This window comes from Arvicola amphibius, chromosome 3 (assembly GCF_903992535.2).
Source record: "Arvicola amphibius chromosome 3, mArvAmp1.2, whole genome shotgun sequence".
In the NCBI taxonomy this organism is placed as follows: domain Eukaryota; kingdom Metazoa; phylum Chordata; class Mammalia; order Rodentia; family Cricetidae; genus Arvicola; species Arvicola amphibius.
The window spans coordinates 183,489,763-183,516,514 of NC_052049.1; the positions used below are offsets into that span (position 1 = coordinate 183,489,763).

Consider the following 26,752-nt stretch of genomic DNA (forward strand, 5'->3'; position numbering starts at 1 on the left):
CTGAGGAGGAAAGACCAACCATGCTTGGTATCATCCCTTAGGTGAGAGTCCTTGACTGAAAAATTTAAAAATAGAGCTAGGCACCAAGTTTTATCTCTCTGCTTCCAGTTCTGGATGAAATAAATCTAACAGCTGCCTCATGACTTTCTTGACATGATTCCCTCAAACTGTGAGCTAAAGTCTGAAGTAAACTTCCTCTTAAGATGCTTTTTTTCAGGCATTTTGTCACAGCAATGCAGATAAGCTGTTGTAACTGTGGTTCAAGGCGGTCAGATTCAGTTGGAAGCAAAACTCAGTAGTGCTGTCCATATGGTACTGGTTTGGCAGGCATAAAAGATGCAAGGTTGAGGGGGACATTTCAGAGAGCCACTGGCCACAGCATGAAGCTGTGAAGATGAAGCCTAAATTACAATGGAGATCCAAGGTTGTATAATTGTCAGGAAGGTTGGTTGTCTGCTGAGGAAAGCTGCTGGTACGAAGTAGAGAAGGCCGAAGAAAGAGGCTATATTGCTACAGGCAGAAGAGCTGGTCGGGAATACAAAAGTCCTTTTGGAACACTGATGAGTCCATCACCAGACCCAGATGTTGGACATGGAGCTAAGGGGTTTGGTGTTTACTATGAGGGGTTTTGATCTTATTTTGTATGAGTTTTCCTTATTATATGCCCATCCCTCCCTTTTGGGATAGAACTATTTATTCTGTGGAATTATTTATTGTATGTTAGATGTAATGTGTTTTGGTTTTTGTTTGTTTTGATTTGATTTTTTTTCATGTAAAAGGGGGTGAATGTTACAGTTAAATGATTTGGTCCCAGAAGAGACTCTGCCCTTACACTTTTGAACAATGTCGGTGCTGTGAAAGATGACAGAGACACTCAAAGGTAGAGTAAGTGTATTTTTCATTATGAGACGAAAATGAAACACTAGGGGACAGGGATGGAATGTTATGACTTAAATTGACATGTTTGTCAGGTTGGCAAGGGATGTGTTGGTTAATCTTGATTGTCGACTAAATGGAATTTAACATCACCATGGAAACCAACCTCTGGATGTTTCTGTGAGGCTGTCTGGGCTACACAGGAAGGAAGAGCTAACCTAATGTGAGGCTGTCTAGACTGGGCTACACAGGAAGGAAGCCCTAGCCTAATTTGGGCAGCAGCACACCATTCAATGTGCCAGGGCACCAGACTGAATTAAAATGGTGAAGGCAGCAAACGCTGGCACTCCTCCCTCTGTGCTTCCTGACTGCAGCCCCAAAGTGATCAGTCACCTGTCTCCATGCCTCCCCGTTATGATGCACTGCACCCTTAAGCTGTCAGTCAAAATAAACTCATCCTTCCTTAAATCACTTTTTGCCAAGGATTTTGTTTTTTGCTACAACAATGAGAAAAGTAACTTATACATCAAGTTTTCTTATATACCAAGTTTTCTGATTTTGCTAGTGTTTTTAAAACTGTTTTAATACTTAATATTTTTATTAAAACTACTCCCTCCCTAGAAGATTTTGCCTGTACATAAGACATATAGAGAGAATGCTTTTAAAAATGCACTGATAGCATGATATTGAGGATGGTACTAACAGGAAGACTCAACTCTTACAATGTGGCAATTTTGACACCTTAATTCTGTTCAGCTGACATTAACAATCACATCCAACAAGGTCCACAAAGAATACAGTATTCAGAATATAGAACAGACCACAGAAAATATGGTCCAGGGGGTGGAATGATGAAATTTCAGTATACAATTTACATATAGAAACTCACTGAAAATTTTATTTCTCTAAAAACATGATTCATACTAAAGTATTTTTCAGAGATGCAGCACTTTAAAAAAAATAAAAACAAAAAAGTTGGCACTAGATAGAAGGCCCAGTGATTAAGAGCATTGCTTGCTCTTCCCAAGGACCTAGGCTCAATTCTCAGCACCTACAGGGAGGCTCACAACTTATGCAAACTCCTGATGGCCGTGATACAGTGCCCTCTTCTGGCCTCCATGCGTATTGCATGAACATACATAAATAAGCAGGCAAAGCACCATACACATTAAAAACAATAACACTTTTAAAAAGTTTTTTCATTGCTCAAACAAGCTAATTAATTAAAATAGACTTGTAATAATCCTAAAAATAAGTATCTGCCCTAAAGAGAGCTGCATCACAGTCACAAGTTATGCCAGGGTCCATCTATTTTGTTTGTTCAAATGCAGATCTATTCTAGTGAAAAGGGTACCTACCCAGAGATAGTATTATATCCTGAGAGACCTTCCTACAGAACACTGACAACATTTAAGGTTCCAGTTGACAAAATAGTATTTAAGAATGTACCAAGAAACATGAGCTCTTCTGGTCGGCAGTAAGTGGACATTAACTTTCTATAACTGACTCTCACAGTTAACCAGAAACAATCTAGAGCCTGTGGGCTTCTTCTGTCTGCGACTCCTTAAGATTGTAATGAACTCATCTATGCCTAAGCATACAATCCATTGTCTTCAAGAGAGACAGACAGGTAGAATGCTTGCCCAGCATGCACAAGACCTCGGGTTCAATCTCTAGAGCTGCACAATGTTTGGTAATGTGTGTGAACCCAGGACCTGGGAGGTGGAAGCACAAGGACAAGAAATTTAAGAGTCTAAGGCCAGTCTGGGCTACTTGAAGCCCTCCAGGTCCAAAGGGGAGGGAGGGAGGGAGGAGGAAGGGAAGGAAGGAGAGGAAAAGAAAGAAAAAAAGGAAAAAGAAAAAGAGGGAAAAAGAGAAAGAAAAACGAATGAAAGAAAAGGAGAAAAGGGAAACGATTTAGTCAGCTATATACAGCGAGAATTAATAGATGCTCATTCTTCACCTGGTGCTGGAAAACCTGTGTTTGTAGCCACCCTGGGATGCATAAGACTGCCTCAAAAAAAGGAGGGGTTGTTACCTAGAAATAACCAAGGCGGGGGGAGGGGCGGAGAGACAACTCTAAGGAAGCCAGAACACGCCAAAGTTGGCCGTGGTCCCCTCTTCTCCTACGTCACTGAAGAGGATCCCGGAACCCCAACTGAGCCAGTGAGGGGCATGGGAAACACACAGCGACCTCGCGACCTCGCTTCACAGGACACCCAGGGAGATCGCCGCGCGACCCGCAACAGGGGCCTGCGTGGGTTCCAGGGACCGCGGACGCACGTCAGCTCGCGGGTTAGCGGCCACCACGCCCAGCGCCGCCAAGCCGAGCCGCAGCCACCCACCTTCCGGAACCGGCGTGGCCGCCAAGTGGAAAGGACGCGCTAGAGGGCGCCCTGAACACGGGCCTCAACCCCGCTGCAGCCGGCCTGCGACTTTCCCAGCTCCACTCCGCCTCCCCGTGGCCCGCTGCGACGCCTCACCCCGCTCCCGACGCGGAGACCACTGGGACTCGTAGTGCGCCCCGCCGCGGAGGCTCACGGGACCCGTGGCGCGCCGCCCGCCCCCGCCCCCCCTCCGCCCCGCAGAGGCTTATGGGACTTGTAGTACGCCCCGCCCTTCCCGGCCAGAGCGCCGCTCAGCGGTGCCCGCAGATCCTTCAGGTCCCGCTTCCGGTTTCGTAGCCCTGCGCTGGTTCACAGGGTGTGTGCAGCGGCGACACCTTTGTGGGCTGCGGGGCGTTCGTGGCCCCTTCTAGAAACCTCTCGTCAGCGGGCGCCAGCGGCCCCCGAGCTGGCGCGCGTGCTGCTGGGTAACGGGCCTGCTCGGGCGGCCCCAGGCCGCTCCTGCTCGGCTCGCCCGTGACCTCCAAGCCCCTCGACGACAGGCCCGCGGAAGCCGCGGCCGAAGACATGGGACTCCCTCGGTGCACCTGCGGCGGCCACCTTGACTGGGGGAGCGGCGGTGTCTTCGAGGAAACCGGAAGCCCGTGGTGACCCCTGGCGACCCGGTTTGTTTTCAGTCGGTTTCCAAACACTGGGGAAGCGAAACCCGGTGGCCTTGGGGGCGGCCCTACGTAGCCAGGGTTCAGGGTGAGTGGATCGCTCGCGCTCGCCTGGAGGGTGCAGACGGCCAGGACCGGCCTGGTGGCTGTCGCCTGGCCACACACACGTCGTCTTCCGTCCCTCTGCGGTACGGAGCGGCCCACCGTAGCATCCCCAGCCCCTGCCATCCCCACCGCCCGGCTGCCACAGGCTCTTCCTAAGCCTTCACGGCTCGTGGATTGCTCAATTTCTGCCCGTACTTTGGTCGACTGGGAATACTTTCAGTTTTATTTCCTGCACTGAGGTGGCGTTTATATCGGAAAGGGAAAGGGACACGGCATCTGGGCAGTGACCGCCAGTCTTTTTTCGGCTGTTTTGCAAGGTAGGCTAGCACTCCGGTCCTCCTCACCGGGAACTCAGTTCTTAGAGGTGAGATAGACTACCCATGGAAGCTACTACAAATCAGAACGTAAATTGCTCAGAACATAATAATGCGATAATCAAAAACATTGACCACTGGGGTTGAAATTGGCCTCTGCTCTTTAAATACAGAAGACATCCTCCCGCCCCGCCCCCCGTTTGAGTTTTTAGTTGGAGTGAACAAAACCTTAAAGCAGTTTCATTTCTAGTTCTCCAAAAAATATCCTGACCCAGTCTGCGGTGCTCACTCCATCCTCTCAAACTGGGAATAGTTGGGATTATTTGCTGGATGACTACAAAATACTGAATGCCCTAAGGTTCATAAATGCTCGTTTTCATGCAAATGTGAGCGTTTAATATCTAAGAGCCAGCATGCTGTCATGGGAAACGGCAGTGGATTAGATCAAAAGCCCTGGGATGTAAGCATTGAATTTTCCATCTGTTCACTTAACACGAGTTAGAGGTTAAGCCTCTTACTCCTGCTTGCTTTCCCCTTTTCTGAAGTACACTGCTCACTTTCCAGATAACAGTTTCTAAGAGCTGTACTGGCTCTGAGTTGGCAACCTGTTTGCATGTGTAATTACTTCTCCTGTGACTTGAGATGTGCTTACCCATCTTAGTGTTTTTACATTGATTTAAAGAATTCCTAAGAACTACCTAGTTCATTAAAAGGTGAAGCACACATTGGGTATGGTGGCACGCGCCCTAAATAATCGTAGCACTTGGGAAACAGGCATGCTGATTTCTGAGTTCCAGGCTGGCCTCTTTTACACAGTGAGACCTCTTTAAAAAAATACGGTGAAGCACAGTGTCTGGTGTAAAAGTGCCTAAACCAGAAGTGCTTCGTTAATGTTAGCGCAGGTCACTGCCGTGCCCACTGAATGAAGTGATGCGATAACAATAAGAATAATAAACTTCTCAGTGGGACCAACCTAACTTTATTGGCACTTCCCTGAATTGAAGTTACCTCATTGTTAGAAAATAGTTATTGACCGTATGTCATGGAGGTGTTGGCTGCATTGAGCTGCACTGCTGTAGAGGGTGAGGGAGGCCGAGTGCCACACTTGAGTCTTGAATGCCTTAGCCACAGCAGCTGGGCTCTGGACTGCTGCAGGCCATGAGCCAGGATCATCATGAAAATGGAATTGCTCATATTGCATATCTGATAGTGCTTCAGCTTTTGGAGACTTAATGAATTACAGAGCATATGGTTGTAAAGGTGCATCGATGAAGTGCTGGCATCTTTTTTTAAAAGGGCACTTGAGAATCCCTTTTAAAGGAACAGAAGCCATTCCTTCCCCTAATTATTTAAAATGAGAAAAAGAGCCACTTGTTATTTCCTGGTTCTCCTCCATAAGACTTAATCTTTTTTGCCCATTGTTTAATTGACCTAGATGAAGGGGGTTCTCAAATATCCTAACTTTTCAAAGATAGGAAGCCAATGGAAATTTTTAAGATTTTATTAGGTATACAGTGTTCTGCCTGCATGTACACCTGCAGGCCAGAAGAGGGCACCAGATCTCATAGATGATTCTGAGCCACCATATGGTTGCTGGGACTTGAACTCAGGACCTCTGGAAGAGCAGTCAGTGCTCTCAACCTCTGAGCCATCTCTCCAGCCCGCCAATGGAAATTCTAAACAGTATTCACTTTAGAAAGTAATGCACAGTAGGCCTTAATTCAAACCCCAGCTCCTTCATGTGCCACAGGTATGATCATAAAGACATTTACTCACCTCTCTAAGTCGATTTCCTTGACTCTGGTGTTGGTACCTTCTTTCTAGCCAAGTTTAGTGTAACTATATCTAACTTATCAGCCAGTTTCTGACACAACTGTGAGTTTCTTTTTATCTGTTCAGATTGCCATTCTGTATTTGGATTAGGAGGGGTATTTTAATGATACAGTCGAAGCCTGTAATGTATGTATAGCTATGAGATTTGAGATCCAGAGAGCTGAAGTGAACTAGTATGTAATCAGGGTGACAGATCACAGACTAGAACTTGAGTTTCTTAATCTTAGGCTATTGTATCATAGAGCTTATCTGGATTCTTACTGGGAAAAATTACAGTTACAACATTCAGTGTTTTATGAAGAACCTGTATTTGGTTTGAGCACAAGGTCCAACTTCCACCTAACCTTAATCTCAATGCAGGCAGGTAAGGGCTTCCCAGTCCTCCCCAGGCCCAAACCACTCAACCCAACTCCCTCAGTCAGCCCTGCTGCAGCCATGGGCAAATCCGGGCTGTTCTCAGACTTGGTCAGAGAAGCTTCCTTTTGCAGTGGTCACCAGTCACTGGCGAGATGCATGCTGAGTCAAAGTGATGGGAATTAGAGACTGAATGCCCAGCCCTGCGTGAGACATCTGTAATAATCTCGGCACCAGCGGTGTGGAGATCGTCCTGGTAGAGAAGGTGGAAAGCATGTTAAGAGCAGAAGGAAGGAGAGGAGTGCTGTGACCTGCTGCCTGGTAGATGCACAGTCTCACAGCAACTGTTGTCACCTTGCAGGACTTAACACAGAATCCCAGGCTTCTCTATGCTAGAGAGATGCTCCTCCGCTGGACTTCAGCAGCAGTCCAGTGACTGTGTTTGTCTATTCTTGACACTAAGTTGTTAAAGATTATTGGAATGTAAGTATTTTTTAATTTTGGTAAATAAGAATAGGTACAAGCAAGTTTCTTAAAATGTTGCATATTAGCATTAGCTTGATGTATTTTACTTTAGTGCCATTTACTCAGAAGCATCAAACTTGTGAGCCAGCTGGCTGGTTTTGTAGCTATATTATCACAGGGTTAGCTATATTATCACAGGGTTCCATACTGTAGCTAGCCCAAGACTGCCTGGGACTCACTCTCTAGCCCAGCCAGCCTTGAACTGGTAGTAGTCATTCTGGCTCAGCCTTCCAAGTACTGTGATAACGATGTGAGCTGCCCTACTCATTTTCTAAGGTCTTGATGGATGTAAGGTTTTCTTTAGAAAAAAAAGGTTGATTGTGGAGGGGAAAATATTAGTAACTCTGGCTCTAAAACCAGACAGCATCTGCTAAACACTAATCTGACCCACCCTGGCCAATTTTCTCTTCTGCAATAAGACTTTCTACCTCTTGCTGTAGGGAGCCTTGAGAATTAAAGTGGATGCTTCTGAGCAGGACAGGGCCAAGTAGTTGATTGGTGGTTATATGACTCAGCCTCGTGTTCTGATGTGAAATATGAGTAAATGGGCTACTTATAACTTTTCGGGTCCCAATTTTAGAAGTTTAGTTATTAAGATAGGTGCCTTGACTTTGGACCTCTGGGGGGAGTAAGTGGCCCATCGTGGCAGGGCACTGAGAAATAACTCCCATCAAGGTAGGAAAAGAGAGGTAGAGGTACAAGAGTCTCCTTTGAGGACATGCCTCTAATGACCTAAGGCTCTTCCCTAATGCCACACTTCTGGAAGGTCCACAACACCAATACTACCACTGTGGGGACCAGACCATAACAGTTGTGAATCTTCTTAACAAGTGTAAGTGTCGAGTCTAGGCCATCTTTGAAAACATTTTATGGAATAAGGGCCAAAATTGACAGCCTCTTCATAAAAGTAAACCTCACTTACTCTCTGGTCTGTCTCCTACCTCCTGTCACTCCCCTTTCAGCTCCCCCTCCTCACGCTGTCATGTCTTTAAAGTTGTGCGCCTACTAGAAGTTAGCAGACTGTCAGAAGGTTACGTGTGATTAAATTTAGTCAAAAGAGTCAACTAATGTCTTTTTGGTACCGTCTTTGAAAACCATCTCCCATCCCTCTGGCTCCAGAAGTTTCAGATATGTTACTTACCTATACATTATAATCATTTTTCTGTACAAAGTCACTCTGGGTTTTGTGGGTTTTATTTTGTATTTCTGCTTAGAAAATGATTAATAGTAAAAATGAATACAGATATTACAATTAAATTATTTGGAGCTTTGTTTAAAACAAAAGTGTAAAAAGCTCAGGTCTTTAAAAGTATTTCTTACCTTCGTATAGCAGTTTATTGGTGTTTGGTTTTAGCTGATTTTAGAAGATACACAAATTCAATAAATTCTATCCAATTAGGGTAGGTTTGTTATTTAAGTCAGATGAATAGTGAGGGTACAGTTTTTACCACCTTTAAAATTAGACTGCATCACAGCATTTATTAGATAGGTAGGTAGGTAGATAGATTTGCTATATGTAGTTATATATAATGTCTATTATATGTAGCTTTGTATAATATTCTTTTAGGTAAAATAGTATTTTACAGTCCTGTTTAATTTAGCTAGGGATCCAACTTAGAACCTGATACATGCTTGGCAAATGTTCTACTGCTGAACCCTAATCCAGTGTAATTTCACACTTTTATAGAACTTAATAGTAATGGATTTTAGTACTGGATCTAAGTTGTTTATCTGTAATCATTTTCATCCTTTATACTATAAAAGTGGTTATTAATACTTCCTGAGCCTTAACAGCTTACCCACTCAGTCACCCAGCCCCTGAGCCTTGTGTTAGAGCCTGGGCAGCTTTGCTTATAGCAGTCTCCCTGTGCTCCCTCTGCAAGGATAGCTTTAAGGTTGTTCTCAGTGTTCACCATGTAAATCTAGCTTATCTTCCCTGCTTTCTCGCCTCCATAGCTGCCATGGACACACTAGTAGAAGATGACATCTGCATTCTGAATCATGAGAAAGCCCACAGAAGAGAGACGGTGACTCCACTCTCCGGGTATTCAGGAGATGAGTCTGTTGCTTCACATTTTGCTCTTGTCACCGCGTATGAAGACATCAAGAAGAGACTTAAAGATTCAGAGAAAGAAAACTCTTTCTTAAAGAAAAGAATAAGGGCTTTGGAAGAAAAGGTCATTTTTTTTCTTTTGATTATCTTTGACATAAAAATAATTCCAAATATTTGATATTTAAAATATTTTCTAATCTGTCTTCCAAGACTAAGTAAGAATTTCTAAATTGTTCACCACTAAACTATGTTGCATCAGTTGTACCATGTGCTTGGTGATCTTGTAGGACAGGATTTAAAAACTTAGATTTTCTGTTCCAGCATTTTCTTTTCCTTGTTTTCATATTGCCTACTGTCATTGCTATGTATTGTTGCCAGTGTTTTCCTTGTGTGTGTGTGTTGCACACGCATGTGTGCCTGCATATATTTGAAGGCCAGAAATCAGCCTCAGATGTTCTTCCTCAGGAGCTGTTCACCTTCTGTGTTGAGACAGGATCTCATACTAGGTCATAGTGGTTACTAATTAGACTAGGCTGCGCCTGGCTAGGAAGCCTCGGAATCTTCCAGTCACTGTCTACCTATTACTGGGGTTACAAGTACACACAACACCAGGGTTTTAACCTGAGGATTGATCTCCCGTCTGCACGCTTGTGCAACAAGCAGTTTACCAACTGAGCTGTCTCCCCGCCCTGGTATATGCCTGTAATACCATTTCCAAGTCTGTACAGAAGAGTAAAATCCTAGTAAATGACTTTGCTTCACTGTGGTTGGCAAGCTCTTCAGCGGGACTGGACAGACCCTTTACTTCTGCATTCTCTTTGCTTTCCTGGGAAAGTAGGAGTAACCCTTGGAGCTGATGTGTACTTCCCATACTGAGGGTTACATTTCTGAATATTATATGAGGTAGCTGAAATGCAGTCTAAATCATCAGACTTAACTTGATTTTATATGTCAAACTTTTTCTTGGTTGCACATTTATTTATGGCATTTTAAAGTTCTAATTAGTTTATTTCTTCAAATCAAGTTTGTACTATTATCTTACAAAAACAAGAGCTTCAAATGGTAAAAGAAATGAGTTTGTTTTCTTTTAAAGATTAATTTGTTTACTTAATGTACATTGGGGTTTTGCCTGCATGTGTCTCTGTATGAGGATGTCAGATTCCCTGGAACTGGATTCACAGCTGTAAACTGCCATGTTGGTGGTGGGAATTGAACCCAGGTCCTTTAGAAGAACAGTCAGTGCTCCCAACCGCCAAGCCATCTCTCCAGTCCAGGAAATGAATTCTTAAGAAATTTCCCCGTATTTAAAAACTTGAGGGTGGGTGTTGGTAGAACTTATTTGCTTGGTGGGATGGCAAAGCAAGCAAGTCATTTCTTAGTATTATCATAATTTCTTCTCATTCATTTTAACTTAGTAATTAAGTCTGCTTGTCATATATTGGCATAAATGTTATGCTTTTAAACTTCAATAAAATCATGGAATTTAATGCATAGTTAGCATACAAAATCTGTACTCTGTGACCATCAATCCTGTTAATTTCAATTGCTGGAACAATGTAAGATTTAATGAAGTGGCATGTGTATTCCTTAAGAAGTCAAGTCTGATTTGATACTTTTCTGGTGATAGAAATTAGATACTGTAGATTTTGAAAATACCCAGACATTTCCAAGACAATATACTGTATTATAGTGTGATGATTACGTTTATTATAAAGCAGATAGTACAAAGTACAGATTACTGATGAGCAACAAACGTATGTGTTTGGATTTCTTTATTGAGTTTTTTTTCTTATATTTGTCTTGTTAGTGAGATTGTGTGGGAGTTAATAGTCACTTAATTATAGGCAAAGGTAGGCTTTATCCTTACATTGCCGTGGTTAGAGTAAGATGTAGAGCCACCACGAGATGGACTTACGTGGTTCTGCAGAATACTCACTGAACGTTTCTTCCCCTAATTTCATGCTGTCAGCTTGTCGGAGCTCGAGTAGATGAAGAAACAAGTTCTGTGGGAAGAGAACAAGTGAATAAGGCCTACCACGCATATCGAGAGGTTTGCATTGAGAGAGACAGCTTGAAGAACAAATTGGAGAAAATAGTAAGTTGATTTGAAAATACTTTATATTTTAATTATTTTGTCTTGCTAGAAGTTTAGAATTAAAGGGTTAAACATTTACATTTATTACGTAAAATAAACATGTTCATGGCATATGAAAAACTATATTTTCCAATAACATACAAAAATAAATGCTTAGTATTTAATGATGTTCAGGACTTAAAGTCTCTTAGCACCACTGACTGACTTTGAAGAAAGTATGACAAGGTCAGATTACTCATTGTGGACGTTTTATTTTGTTTTTGTTTTGTTTTTAATCCAGTGAGCAGTGATGTCCTAAGAAACAAAAAGATCAAAAAGAATCAGGGTTCATTTTCCCCATCTTGCTTTTAAAAATTAGAATGAGATTTATTCAATGTTGACCTAAAAAGTAAGATATAAGACAAACCTAGAGATTTTATTGAATGTAATTTGGCATTTTCCCTACTTAACTAGAATAAAGACAACACTGAATCTTTGAAAGTATTGAATGAACAGCTACAGTCTAAAGAAGTAGAGCTTCTGCAGCTAAGAACAGAGGTGGAAACTCAGCAGGGTATGCCACTTACTTCTTATGAATATTCTAATATTGATCTTTCCATTTGTGTGTTATATTCATAATCTGTTTCCTATATCTGTATGATAAAGGCTAATTTTTTTCTGTTCTTTTTTTCACACAATATCTTACTAACTTTTCTTTATCTGAAAATCGTACTTTCCCTACAGATGTGATGTATTTATTCAAGGGTAGTGTGTGATGAAGTAGAGGAGCAAAGACAAAACCCCATCCTCTCTTACCCACTGAGTTCTCCTGACTTGGCCTTCCTACTGAACTTACTGCCCACAGTTAAACACATTGTCATGGAGTAGCCTGATTGTCTCTTAAATCTTTTTCTTCCTGAAAGTTGATGAAATGTATAGATGAGATGCTGAAAAGGAAAGTTTGTCTGGGAAATATAGATGATAGCTTTGTTCCCATCAACAGTCTCATGAGATAAGCAAAAGAAACACCTATTGACAGATCTTTCAGTAAAAAATTCAATGTGAGATCTTCCCAGGTAGAAGGGCGGGAAATTTTGGAGAATGAAGGACTAAGTCAGGTACTGTAGGGTCCAGGTGTGTTAAGTTCCATAGTCAAGTGTTTAGGAGTGAAATTGTTTTGACATGCATTCTGTCAGTCAGATTGCAAACTTGGATGGAGTTCATGATGCTGAGCCTTAGTATTTATGCTTGTTTTGTGCTGGTTACTTACTGATATTTTACCAGTGTCACCTAGGAACTGTATTTGGTATTAAAAGCAAAGATAACTATTTTGTTGTCTATCCTTTTTCTAGTGATGAGGAATTTAAATCCACCCTCATCTAACTGGGAGATAGAAAAGTTAAACTGTGACTTGAAGATCCATGGTTTGGAACAAGAGCTGGAGCTCATGAGGAAGGAATGCAACGATCTCAAAGTAGAGCTGCAGAAAGCCAAACAGACGGTACTTCAGCATTGTTAGATTGGGAACTTTGTGCACTTCGTGCATCACATATAGGTTTTGTAACTAAGTACTAAGTCATAGGTCTATAATTAACTACAGTCAAAGAATATTCATTGTTGCTAGTATTTCATATATCCTATATATTCATTCTCACGTTAGGATATAGTTTTAAGACTTGATTAAAATGTATATTGAACATTTCTTAGTTACTTTTCTATTGTTGTGACAAAACACCATTACCAAAGCAATTTATAAGAGAAGCATTTAATTTGGGGGCCAAGGTTCCAGAGGGTTTAACTCCATGGTCATCATGTCCGGTAACACAGCAGCAGGCACGCAGGGTACTGGAGCGATAGCAGAGAGCTTACATCTGATTGACAGGCGCGAGACAGAGAAAGAGAGCTATCTGGAATCCCATGGGCTTGTTATACCTCAGATCCCACCTCCTGCCCCATCCTCCAGTGTCACTCACACCTCCTTCAACAGGGCCATGCTTCCCAACCCTTCCTAAACAGTTGTACCAACAGCATACCAAGCATTTAAACATAGCCTAGGAGGACTATTCTCATTCAAACCACCACAGGTTATTTTAATTTTTCCCAAACTTCCTTCCCATAGGGTTCCTCTCATTTTGAATGTGTCTGAAAATTTTAAAGAGAACTTAGTTCTAACTTTTTCTATTTTATTTAACCTAACGGTTTGGTTAGTTTAGACAAAAGAGACATCATTATAGAATTCTTGGGGGAAAAAAAACAAGCTTACCACTAACAAAGAAAGCCTTACATAGCCTGTTTCTTTTCAGAAGACTCAAAACATTTGAGAATTGAAGAATTAGGAAAATGAACAAGAAAATCATCTGCCACGCCTGCTGCCATAGCTTGATTAACCTACAGTCACCCATTCACGCAGACTGCCTCTACCCTAGCATGCTTAGCCTAAAGTCACCCATTCATGTAGACTGCCTCTACCCTAGCATTCTTAGCCTAAAGTCATTCATTCACGCAGACTGCCTCTACCCTAGCATGCTTAGCCTAAAGTCATTCATTCACGCAGACTGCCTCTCAGTTTCTCCCTAGGAGTTTGTTTACCATGATCTACCCTAGATTCAAAAACAGCTGAGTTTTCAGAAGAAGCTGAGGAATATGAAAAAATGGCACCAGAATATTTTTACATTTCTGTATTTTAATTCTCAGCTTAACTATTTGCCCACCAAAGCCCTACATACTGCTAAGGACTTCTGTCCACGTTCCCCTGGAGGTCACCATCTAAAAGTGGAGTGCTTGCCATTCTCTGACTCAGCCAGAGAGTTGTGTACCCATACCTCAAATGTGGCAGATGTGCTCACACTTCTCTCTTCTAGAATGTAGTCTTTATCTGTCAGTGGCTGCTGACTGAGAATGAGCTGCATGTCGGAGCACGGCAGCTTTCTGCTTTCATCCGACTAATCTCATCTGTACTGACAGTGAGAAGCCATATTGGAAACCCTGGACCTGGTAAAAGAAAGCACCACAAAAATTGATGTCTACTTGGCTTAGAGCCCAAATGGTTTCTGTCTCTGTGCCTTGACTGCACTAAACATTACTGCCCTAAACATTACTGCCCTACCTTTAAACTTGTGGCTGGCTAGACATCACCATTTCTTCAGACTTGAGCATTCCGTTCCATAAGTGACCGCAGGCACTAATGAGTCCCTTTAAAACAGCTGCTTGCTTGCTTGCTTGCTTGCTTGCTTGCTTGCTTGCTTGCTTGCTTGCTTGCTTGCTTGCTTGCTAGAGAAGATTGGCACTTTGAAACTCGGAATCATTGTCAGTGTGTATTCTCTTTTTGAAAGGAAATAATTTGATAGCTCTATAAAGTATGTTTACATTTTATACATAGACTTTTCACTGTAGAATGAGAAACAGTACCATGCGATCATGGGAATCGAATCTGGCTTACTGTCATTTACTTTCAAGAAATTTATTTTCTATGGGCATTAAATAACTCTTTTCATAAATGTTAAGTTAGGGATTGTAGAAAAAGGTTAGCATAGTACATGGACAGAGTATATTCAGTACATACATTAAAACAAAAATTTGTTTAGAGTAATTCAGAAGTGTGGTTCTTACTTATTCTGTTCCACTAGGTGGTGCTAGGGAATAAATATGCTTTTAGTTTATATCTTTTGTATGCTAGCAGTTCATAGAAACAGGTTATTAGAAGTACAAGAACCTTTTGAAAGTTCCATCAGTTTAAACTGATGATGACATGAATTCTGAGAGGCGAGAAACCTTTAAGAGTTTGGTGTGAGGTAGGGAGGAGTGTTGAAAGGGCAAGAGAACCTGAATGCTGTCCTGCTTTCCTAGTCATGCATTCTTGACAGCAGGAGGTTGTACCGTGAAAAATACCACACCTGATAAGACACAAACTAACAAGAGCTGGTGGCTTTTTTCCAAGGTTTCCAAGTTAAAACTATGATGTTTTATGTACTTTTAAATCTGAGTAAAATCCTCTTGGATATAGAAATTTAAGAATGAGCCAAAGAAAGTAGTTTATGTTCATATTCCATAACTTGTCTGTGTCTACTCTGCCCATAATTTTAAAATGCTAAGAAATCATTTTATGTGACACATAGTTTAGGATACCTTCTGGGTGTGTAGCAGCAGCCTTTGTGGTCACACTAGTAGCTCTCTATTCTTGACTGTTAGCGAACGTGGCTACTAGTGTTTGTTCTTAGGAAGGTCAGCATTTCAGACGTGGCTCTGCTGGGCTTTCCAACACCTTACCCTGGCCATTTACATTCAGAGCAGTTGGTTTTGAGAGTTCAGACTCAGCCACAGTAATTATAATACGTTGAGTTAAAGTAAATAGCCAGTGTGGGGTCCTCATGTTGGGCAGTGTCCCAGGAAAGCTATAGTGCCTGTGGACATGTGGACCATGAGGGATTCCCAAGTGTGCTCTTCAGAGCAGTGCAGCCTACTCACTTTCGTAAGGAGTTTTTGTATGTTAAGGACAGTCCTTTTGACGATTTTTTTTTTTGCTGGTCTAGGTTCAACTTTTCTGCAGTGACAGTAGGTATAAAACTATTTTCTTACCCTAACAATATTTATTTTGTATTGTTGGCTTTCAAGAGAAGGTTTCCAGTAAACGTGTATTTTAAATATTCACTAAGGAGCCTATTTTTTTAATTAATGACCCAAAAACTGAAGGGGTCTGAGGATTATTTTATTCTCTATGGAGACCAGTAAAGAGCAACCCAAAGCATGTCTCCAATGCTGGTGGTCAGACCTCCCTGATGCATTGCTGATTCTGTTTCTCCTTCTCCACAGGCTGTCCACATGCACTTTGTCACTGCAGTAAAGCCAGGGCCCCAAATATTAGAAATCCTATACTGTGGTACATGAAATGCAGGGTATACGTGAAGTCCTAATAACTTTCCGCTGTTCCGCATAGCATTGGGATGGTACTTTTGAAACTGACCTTTATTCTGTAGCCCAAGTTGGCCCAGAACTCACTCTGTAGCCCAGGCTGTCTCCAAACTTATGGCAGTCCTACTCATTTCCCACGTGTTAGATTATGGGAGTGAGCCGCATGCCTGGTCTATATTATGTTATATAAGTGATACTGAATAGTAAATTTTTTTCATCCTTACACCAGCAGTTCCTCCTGATAAACACATTAATACCTGTGAGACTGTTTGTTACAGAGAGAGTGTGTGGCACAGAAGATCACGAGTGCATTAGATTCTTTAAAATATCTTTTATAGGTGTGGTGTTTGGGGGTTGTTGGTTTCGTTTTGTCGTGTCACACCTACAATATAAATAAATAAGTTTGAAGGATGTGGAGACTTTAAGAGTTCTTGCCGAGGCCATACCTGCAAGGAAGTTTGGGAAATGCAGTCTTGACCTGGTAACACAGTGCCGAACCCGAAATCAAACGCCATTATCAGTGAAGAAGATGAGACAACTAGAAGCCTCGGCCTCATTTACTGAGAATGATTCTAGTATAACGTGGTGCTTTTAAAACACTACAGTCTCTCCTCTGCCCACGGCAAGAAAAATAAAACCAGTGGGCCCATATGCATTTGATGGAAAATAAGATAAAACTCTGTAGCGTTTCTCAAGTGAGAATACTGTTCAGGCATAGTTCATGGGGTTTGTTTGGGGTTTTTTTAGAGATAAAATTGCTTTTTCTGAAATTGGAATCAATTTCTTATATAGTTTTTTAAAATAAAGACCAAAATATTTACACACACAGGAAAGTTCTTGCCAGGTCATTCATTTTATGAGGAAATGTATGACTTAAAACAGTAACAATAGTTAAGAGCACTGGCTGCTCTTCCAGAGGACCCAGGTTTGATTTCCAGCATCCACATGGTGACTCACTACTGTCTGTAACTCCAGTTCCAGGGGACCTGACACTCTCACACAGATACACATGCAGGCAACAACACACCAGTGCACATAAAAGTAAATAAATTTGGAGCTAGAGAGATGGCTCGGTGGTTAAAATAGTAACTTGTCCATTTTTTTGCTTTTTTTTTTGTACAGAAATAATGCCAATAATCTCCCATTTTCCATAGAATTCATGCAAATATAGCAGTAATGTAATGGGTTACACTTCGATATGTTGAGACGTTGTTTATGGATTCCAGACTCATGAGAACACGTTCACAATGAAAGTGAAAGCGTGAACGCTCCAAATAACAGAGTGATTCGGACATTTTGGGGATAGGTGGCGGTGTGTGATTAAAATTGAGTCTGAAATCTAGTCTTACACTTTATACAATTATAAACATATTCTGCGGATGTTGAAACATCTGTGATAGTGAAGAACTGAGAAAGCTGAAATAATTTCTTTCTTTTCTTTGTTAAACACATGACAGGGTCCATCTCAGGAAGACATTCTGCAGGACAGAGATCTCATCAGACCAAGCTTGTCGAGGGAGGAGCATACTCCACACCAGGGCCTTCTCCACAGGTCTCCTCTGTGCTTTCTACCTTCATGATGTGGTTGAACTTTAACCATAGTAGCAAATACTCTGGGCTCCAGCTGTAATCTCTGGTCATCATGTACTTATAAAAATGATTTATCATTTACTTACCAGTAGGCTTGGCCCGATCTGCTATGCCGTACCTATCAAATATATTTGAAAGACTTTTTTTAGAGAAATTACAATCTTCAAAGTATACATCTTTTAATTCTATAACAAATACCATTTTAGTTCCTTTAAGGCAGTGGTTCTCAATCTTCCTAATGCTGCAGCCCTTTAATACAGTTGCTCATGTTGTGGTGACCCCCAACCATGATATTATTTTGTTACTACTTCATAACTGTAATTTTGCTACTGTAATGAATCATAATGTAAATATCTGGTGTCCCGGTCAGGACTCCGAGGTTGAAAACCACTTCTTTAGAGTAATGGAGTGAATTTTCAAATGCTAAAGAAAACTATATGTCTGAAAGTAGAATCATACATTAGATAAAGAGAATTCATTTCTCCTTTTTTTTGTCATGAACAGTGTTCATTTACAAAAAGGTTGTTATATAGTGTTGGTCAAGAGATCCGGACTTTACAGTATTCTCTGAACAGGACATAGAATGCTCTTCTGAGATGCAGACAGATAGAGGGGTGAAAATTTGTACTTAGAATAAGCCTATTTGTGTGGGCCATCAACTCCTTTACAGGTACATGGTGTAAATATAATAATAATGCCTATAAGAAAATATTGTCCCCTAAAAGGGCAGTGTGATCAGTACTTAGAGTGGATAAGTAAGATTGCTTTGAAAAGGCAATCTCGTGGAGTTGACTTATGAACCTGTCTGCTCATGGGCAAAATGAGATTTCCCTGCCCTAGTCAGGGCGACCGTGGCTGTGATGAAGCACTATGGCCTGCACTTGCACAGCACTGCTCAGCATCAGGGAAGTCAGGACAGAAACTCCTGGAGACAGGAGCTGATGCAGAGGCCGTGCAGGGGCACTGCTTATTGGCTTGCCCCATGGCTTGCCTAGCCTGCTTTCTTATAGAATCCAGGACTATCTGCCCAAGGGTGCCCCCCCCACACACACACAATGGACTGGACTTTCTCATGCCAATCACTAATTAAGAAAATGCCCTACAGGCTTGCCTTCATCCTGACCCTATGGAGGCATTTTTTTCAGTTGAGGCTCGCTCTCCAATGACTCTAGCCTGTGTCAGGTTGACAGAACGCTAGCTCACACAGCCATTTTGCCAAGATGGTATGAGAATGTGGTTAAGTGCCTAGCACATAATGAATACTTAGCCATCATTATTCCTAGGTGTTATTTTTCAGGGCTCTCAAGTACAGTGACTATCATTTTAGTACTCAAGAAACTGCTATATAAGTTTTTTAGAAGCAACTATATATACAAAATGTATTTTTCTTATGTCATTTAAAGCAAGTTAGGATTATACACCCATTTAAGAAAGTAGGGCAAAGTGGTATTGGTATGCAGTCCATGCATAGGCTCAAAAACACTTATATAAAACACCCAGTACTCATCAGGATTGTTTGGAACCCTGCTGAGAAGTTGAGAGATAACTTGCCTTTTCATTTCTTATATAATGGCTTCAGCATTTGTTCACACACATAGAATTACCAATCATTTTCACACACATTAAAGATAACGCTTTGATGTTGTTATCCACAAGAAGAGGAGTTGTAAATAGTAACAATTTTAGATATTGGGGGCGGTGTGGACATGTGCCACACAGCCTTTGTGTGAACAGTAACAATCTTAGAGTAGCAATCTTAGATATTGGGGGCGGTGTGGACATGTGCCACAGTGAACAGTAACAATCTTAGATATCAGGGCCAGTGCAGACATGTGCCACAGAGCCTGCATGTGAATAGTAACAATCTTAGATATCAGGGAGCAGTGTGGACGTGTGCCACAGAGCCTGTGTGTAAATAGTAACAATCATAGATATCAGGGAGCAGTGTGGACGTGTGCCACAGAGCCTGTGTGGGGGTCAGAGAGAACAGTGCAGTTGATCTCAGTTCCACTCCTTGCTTCCAGGAGTTGAACTCAGGTCACTTGCCAACCCATCTTAGGGTTTTAAAATGTATCTTTTTCTGTACATGATTTTGTGAGCCTGCATATGTTTATGGGGACAATAGGTGTGCAGGAGCCTATAGAAGCCAGAGGAGGCATTGGGTCCCTGGAACTAGAGTTAAAGGCAGTCAGATGCAAGGAACTGAATTCTGGTCCTCTGCAAGAGCAGTAAGCACTCTTGTGATGTGGGAGTCCCCTGTGTGCTGTATTTACCATTACTGAATAAAGAAACTGCTTTGGACCTATAGCAAGGCAGAACTTAGGTAGGCAGGGAAAGCTAGGCTGAATGCTGGGAGTAAGAAGGGCAGAGTCAGAGAGACACCATGGAGCCTCCAGAGATAATAGACATGCTGAAATTTTGCTGGTAGGCCATGACCTCGTGGTGATATACAGATAATAGAAGTGAGCTAAATTAAGATGTAAGAGTTGGCCAATAAGAAGCTAGAGCTAATGGGCCAAGCAGTGATTTAACTAGTACAGTTTCTGTGTGATTACTTTCGGGTCTAAGGTAGCCGGGCAGCCAGGAACCAACAAGCAGCCTCCATCAAACACTCCTGAACGTCTGAGCCGTTTCTTTAGGTGTTCCTCCCGCAGTCTTAACGCATCTTTTTAATCTGTAGTTTTAGTGTAGGTGACATTCAGAGCAAAGGACAAAAAGGTAATTTTGGTGATGTAGTTTCATTTTACCCTCATTTTTAAGCAGTCATCATTAAATTGAATTTTTAGCATGTACTTTAGGTATTGATACTAATACCTTTGTAATCATCTTTTACTTGACCTGTACTTGGTGTTTGAGTACCCAAGTATCATGAATATTTTTAAAGTAAGGTTCAAATTCACCATTTTATAACAGTAAACTATTTTCAAACTATATTATTCATGCCTGTGTGCCTGAGTTTTAGTACAGGACCCAACTTTAAAATGACTCTTTGAAACTATCCACTACCCAGAATTTTACATAGAACCAGTGATCTTCTTCACACGGAAGACAGACTTTGTTATGCAACAGCAGTTGTAAAAAGCATCTCCAGTGTTTACTGGTTCTGAGGTAGAGCTGGTTAAAAATACCAGAGGATAACAATATTTAAAATACAAGATTTTTCTTCAAAGCAGTATAGTTCATAATATAAAAACTGCAGTCCAAGCACGGCAGAAATACCTTGTTAAAAGAGATAAAAATTTAACTCACACAGTTTAATTGTTTTAAAATACCTATTGCTTCTTTAATTAGATACTAGATTCAGATTTCAGGATTATCCCTTTGAAGTTTAAGTTCTGTTTATTAGATAGAAAAAAATTGAAGCATGACGTAGCTTGTTTGCTGTGTTTTCTTCCCATACTACTTACATTCTCGAGCCTGTGATAGTGGTGGTTCTAATATTATGGAGTCAGTTCTTTTTTTTTTTTTTTTTTTTTTTTTTCGAGACAGGGTTTCCCTGTAGTTTCTAGAGATGGAGTCAGTTCTTACATTGACTAATTCAGGTATGACTGTGCAGTAAAACAAGAGTATGTGCTGAAGATTTTAGTTCACTTAGTTGGCAATTAAGAACATAAAGAAAATCATGAGCCTAAGAGAATTTAATGGACAATAAAAGCTTTTAAAATTAGATATAAAACAATTTCAGATTCTGATGTAAAACCCTTTTCATTATAAAACTATGGAAAGGCATTTTGAAGTTCTGTTTCCTATAATCTGCTTCTCTAGCTGCTGCTTAGTTATGGGGAAAATCATGTGACTCCTAATGTCTTGTGCTGTCATGTCACATTGGTTAGAACCAACAGTATGAGACAGCCCAGTCAGACATAAAGAATGTAATGCATGAAGCCTCAATTTTGTCATAATGTGGTCTCGGGTATCTCCTCATTACTTCATTTCACAGTGTCAAAACAATCCAAAGATAAAGATGGACTCAGAGACCAGACATGAATAAATGCAATTTTATTCTTGATCAGATTGACAAAGGAGGAACGTATTTCTTACTAGTTACTAATTTTACTAACAGCACTGCGCAGTTTTGGCTAAAATAAACCCTTGGTTCTAAGATCCAGTAAGAAACTCACTGGTTAGAATGTTTATCATAATCTGCTTGTTATAGTAATTATTGCTTGAAATTGGGGCAGTGTTATCCCTAGGATCCCTAGGTGTTTTTTCACTTAAAACATTCCAATTAAATATATTTAGTTTCATTTATATTGTCAGAAAACAATATAAATATAAACCTGCTTGTTTGTAAAGTTATTCCCCTTTACACATAAGAAGGACTAGTATAACTTGTTTTTAAAATTCCATTTTAGTGATAACATGCAGCACGCATACTGGGAGCTGAAGAGGGAGATGTCCAACCTACACCTGGTGACGCAGGTGCAAGCAGAACTACTCAGGAAACTGAAGACCTCAGCTGCAGTCAAGAAAGGCAAGTCCCTGCTGGCTGGAGATGCCAATTCCAGCCACACTGTCTGAGGAGCAGCTAGCTACTTTATCTTAGCAAAATCTCATCCGATGACTGTGATACACAGGCTGTGTGCAGTGTGTCCACTCCACCCATTCCCTGCTGCGGCTTCAGTCTCTAGCTGGTCAGCTTCACACATAAAGGTGTTGCTGGTGTTTTTTCTTCAGTACTATATTCTTTCCCCTTGTGGCTTTTCTCAGCCAAGTGTTGCTCATGTGTAAGGCCGAGGTGTTAGGTTTGCTCTAGTTGGCCCTTCACCACAACTACATATTTAAAAAGAACTCCAAACCAAAGTTTCATTTCAGTACTGTGAAGTATACCAAAGACCTAGCTCTTCATTTTCAAAACAACTCTGATTCATTTAGTTCCTGACATCTTCTTAGAGACTTTCTTTTCCATACAGAATGTCTGATTGAAAGCAGACTCAACAAAAACTTTTCATTGCTTTCTTTTTACATGCAATGCTTGACTAAAGCTGTTGAGCTTTTGTTAACTTAGTAGTGGGCACTTTTGCCAGCGCTGTTTTTGTGTTTGAGTGTTTGCATCTCCAATTGCAGGAGAGGTTTATGTCTGACGCATACAGTATACATTTAATGCCTTAAGTTTATTTCTCAAAGGAATGTGATGACTTTGAAAGGTGATCAGCATCTCATTTAAAATTGTTATTTGCACCTGATTGTCCTAAAGGAGAACAAGAAAATTCTTTCAGAAATATTTTCAGGAGTGTTTGTAAGGGAAAATGTTTCACATTGTGGGGAGGGGGCAGAATTCAAAGTTTCTTTTGATTTCTGCAGTGTTGGGTACTTAAGAATCAGGCAAATTAATGTGGTGTTAGGCAAGCATGACCTAATTTATGATTCACCTTCCCTCGTTCTCCAGTAGTTCAGCTTACTTATGAAGATACCATACCATAGGTGGATAGCAGAAGTCAGACTGCCCTTAGAGGGAGGGGACTCAGCTAGTGTGGAGCAAGCTGTCAGTACAACTACTTACATCACAAGTAGTGTATTCCAAAGCAGCAGAATAAAGAACTCTTTCCATCTAATCTTCCTTCTTAATTGGCTGAGAACACAGGCTTTTGATGCCTTTTGCACTGTCAGTTTCTAGAACATTTCCTTCGACAGTGTTAAGTCCAGGTGACCAGGGGTCACGAGTCCCTAAAGTCATGGTTTTAAGTAGAAGGGTTATGGCTCACTTACTCCTGACCTGCCCATCACTATTGCCTAGAATTAACTACTTTCAGTTTTTTCTATTCACCCTTCCTACTCCCCCAAATGTTTCAATTTGTTTCTTCTAAAATTACATGAGTTGGCCCAGCAAGATGGCTCTGCAAGTGGAAGGGCTCACCTACAAGCTTGAGGACCTGTGTTCACCTGGAACTCACAGTGGAAACAAAGAACCAACTCCGGAAAGTTGTCCTCTGACCTTCATGTTCATGTGTGTGTACCTGCATTCTCATGCTCACAAACACACACACATACACACAAACACACACACACACACACACACACACACACACATAAATAATTAGGTTGCATGGAGCCAAGCCTTCAGTCCACTTGATCATCCTTAAGTTGAGAAAAAAATGTAGCTTCCAACTGTGGCAGACTGAATGAGAAGAATAGAAGATGCTGCGGTATGCCTGCATTGGCTGTGGCGAAATACTACTCTCACAGCGGTCTTTCCTAAGCCATTAGTATGCATGAAAGACCTATTTCCTTTTAAGCTGACCTGCTTATTGACTAAAGCAGAATTATATTAATCATTGTATTTATTCTAAGAAATTTAACTTAAAGCTTTATCCATAAAAACTATTGAACATATATTAAAATTTCATTTGAGTCTTAAGAATTCAAAGTATATTTATAAAAATAAGTTACTTTTGGCCCCTCTCCCACAGAGAAGTTTGAATAAGCAAAGGAATATATTTAAAACCTACTACTACTTTTCTCAGTCCCCACTGACACCAATATGCTCTAAAACCCTCACTTGCCACATTGAAGGCCAAGAGCTTTACTGGTCTTTGCCTTGTAAAGAGATGACATTTTCTATGTCATGTAGACTCTGCATCAGCAGGAGGACACGGCAGGAAGGGACTCCTACATCCATTTGCAGCTGAGTGAATGACCTTAAGTCAGTGGCAGTAAGTATGTGGTCTGTCAGAACTCAGATCTGTTCAGTATCTCCAAACCAGTTTCCTGATGAACATACTAAACTGGCAATGTCCATGTTAGTGCCAGTTACAGAGTTGGTATATGACATGTTTACAGCCCAACTGCTAGGAAACTGACACTCAGCCTGTGCTTCCTTTGTAGCCTGCGCCCCAGCAGGGTGTGTTGAAGACCTTGGGAGAGACAGCACGAAATTGCACTTGACAAATTTCACTGCAACATACAAAAGACACTCCCCTTTGTCACCAAATGGCAAAGCTGCTTGTTATGCTCCATGTCCTTTACCAGGAGATATAAAGGTTTTATCAGAGAAAGCAGTTCTTCAGTCATGGACAGATAATGAGAGACTGATTCCTAATGATGGTACAGACTTTCAGGAGCACAGCTCTTATGGCAGAAATTCTCTGGAAGATAATTCTTGGGTATTCCCAAGCCCTCCTAAATCAAGCGAGACAGCATTTGGCGAAAATAAAAACAAAACCTTACCTTTACCCAACTTGCCACCACTGCATTACTTGGATCAACATAATCAGAATTGCCTTTACAAAAGTTAATTTGATGGGACTCTTGATTTGAACAGGAGGACGCCAACTCCCACTGGTTCTCCCGAGAGATTCTTTAGACGGGAAGTGGACTTTGATTAAAACCTTGCAGTCCTCTAATATGTACATTTGTACATTCTGTACAACATTATGTATAGTTGGATTTCCAGTATGAAAACTTCCAGTTGTACCTTTAATAACACTTAAAAGGTTTTGCTTCTTGGATTAAGAATGGAAATGGAAATTCTAGACATGGTTTCATAAAGTATGTGACCTGCCTAAATACCTATTCATTAAATAAAAAGCAGCCTTTAATATAAAAGAAAAACCATGTCTGCTGGTTCAGATTGTATCGAGAAGCAAATGGCAGTGTGAATAGGTTGTGTTCCTGTGACTTCCTGATGCATAAGAATTTGAAATATAATGGAATAAAAGTAGGTTAAATCTATGCTATTGTGTTTCAAGTTTTAAGATTTAGAATAATTTTTAAGTAAAATGTGTATACAATTTTAAAATGCAATTTGAATTCTAAGACTTGAACTAATGACCATTGAGGCCAATTTTTCCCCACTATATTCAAATCCTAAGTAGTTAAAAATGATATGGTGTGTGAGTAAACTATATAAACCTACACCACATCCAGTCAAAAGTGGAAAGAGCAATATCTGTAGTGGCCCTCTTGTGTGTCAATGTGGTCATTTTCAGCAGAACAGCTGTTTGTCTTATACACTGTGCACTATGACATCTGAGAAAGTGATTTTTATTTAACTGCATCTAGAACTAAATTTTGTGCTGTCTAATTACGAAATGTATCCAAATTCATTCTAATTGGCAAGTCACCTGTGAGTAACTAAGGAAATAACAAAGATGGTTTCATGTGGAAATTCATCTAAATTCAGGATTGAAGCATTAAGAGTATTAGTAACCATGTATTACCTGTTTGATGGAAGACTTCCTAAATGGCATTTCATATATCCTGAATTTAAAGGATCTCAGATCTCGTATTACTGAGTATCATACACAGCCCAACAGTGTTCATTATTCACCAGTTATTTTTTTATTGGTTTATCTCACTCACTTATTCATGCCTGTCCATGATTAATGGAATTGATGTCGGATGCTGGAATGTGTTCTGACCAATGAACCCAGCTCACTCAAGGGAGTATAGGCTCCTGCCAAGTAATACAACAAGACCCAATATGCATAAAGCAAATACAAGACTCCAGGCTTTCGCTGAAGGAACTATCTGTGTGATAAAGCAGAGACACTGCTCATGTGGCTGTGGAGCTGTCCATCATCTGTCTTATGTCTAATGTAGCTTACTGGTTTGCCTTTTTTTAAACCAAGATTAGAAGTTTTCCTTTGTAAAGAGAGTCTTATAATGTTTTGAACAATGCCAAGAAATTGTTTTAATTAAAATTATTTTTGTTTTTAAAATGGAGTTGGATGTGAAATAATGTCCTTGCCTATGTATATTTCCAAAGTCTGGTATTAATTTTATTTCTCAAACATTTCCTCTACCCAATAGTAACAAGTTATCAAAAAGGAATGCTAGAACAGCTGGATTAATGTTCTTAACAGTTCAAATGGTAATGACCTGTGTAAGAGTCCTTAGCTAGAGAAGATGAACCCCAAAATATTTTTACCTAGCCAGAAATGTTTAAGTATACACTTAGTCAACCCTGTGGTTAAAGAGGTGGCATGGTACTATCTGTATTTTGTGATTCATTAAAATTGACATTTTTATTATTCCTTTTCATAATAGCCTAACACTCCACAGTATTTCCCTTGAAATTTTCTGTAATAGCTGGGTCTTTTGGTAAGCAAATCCAGTTAAGCACACCTGTAACTCAATACTAGAAGGAGTACCTGTTCCTCCCTCTTGATCACTTA

General features: G+C 40.7%; 2 protein-coding genes across 10 annotated transcripts in view; one reads left to right on the forward strand and one right to left on the reverse strand.

Annotated features, from left to right (window-relative positions):
• Zcwpw2 (zinc finger CW-type and PWWP domain containing 2) overlaps positions 1-3,312 on the reverse strand; it is a 122,221-nt gene extending 118,909 nt beyond the window's left edge. The window contains exon 1 of the mRNA XM_038323172.1: positions 3,222-3,312. The gene's annotated coding sequence lies outside the window, so the exon portion shown is untranslated. The remainder of the gene's footprint in view (positions 1-3,221) is intronic.
• A 199-nt stretch (positions 3,313-3,511) lies between these two features.
• Positions 3,512-26,296, forward strand: Azi2 (5-azacytidine induced 2). Of its 9 annotated transcripts, none has more exons than XM_038321647.2 (9): positions 3,512-3,968; positions 6,848-6,969; positions 8,968-9,188; positions 11,034-11,159; positions 11,613-11,712; positions 12,491-12,639; positions 17,504-17,598; positions 21,992-22,110; positions 24,462-26,296. In XM_038321647.2, the coding sequence occupies exons 3-9, from the start codon at positions 8,973-8,975 to the stop codon at positions 24,869-24,871; spliced, it is 1,215 nt and encodes a 404-aa protein (XP_038177575.1). In that variant the 5' UTR covers positions 3,512-3,968; positions 6,848-6,969; positions 8,968-8,972; the 3' UTR covers positions 24,872-26,296. The 9 variants fall into 9 exon arrangements, with proteins under 9 accessions (XP_038177575.1, XP_038177577.1, XP_038177580.1 ...); XM_038321649.2 differs by having other exon boundaries at positions 3,512-3,886; XM_038321648.2 differs by lacking the exon at positions 3,512-3,968 and adding an exon at positions 3,996-4,302.
• The last annotated feature ends 456 nt before the right edge of the window (positions 26,297-26,752 follow it).

Excerpts from the sequence above, each read along its gene's own strand:
- Azi2 (XM_038321647.2), top strand. The coding sequence starts at position 8,973 with ATGGACACACTAGTAGAAGATGACATCTGCATTCTGAATCATGAGAAA. Across the intron at positions 11,160-11,612 it reads AGAACAAATTGGAGAAAATA|AATAAAGACAACACTGAATC; the intron begins GTAAGTTGATTT and ends CTACTTAACTAG. Across the intron at positions 11,713-12,490 it reads AGAGGTGGAAACTCAGCAGG|TGATGAGGAATTTAAATCCA; the intron begins GTATGCCACTTA and ends TCCTTTTTCTAG.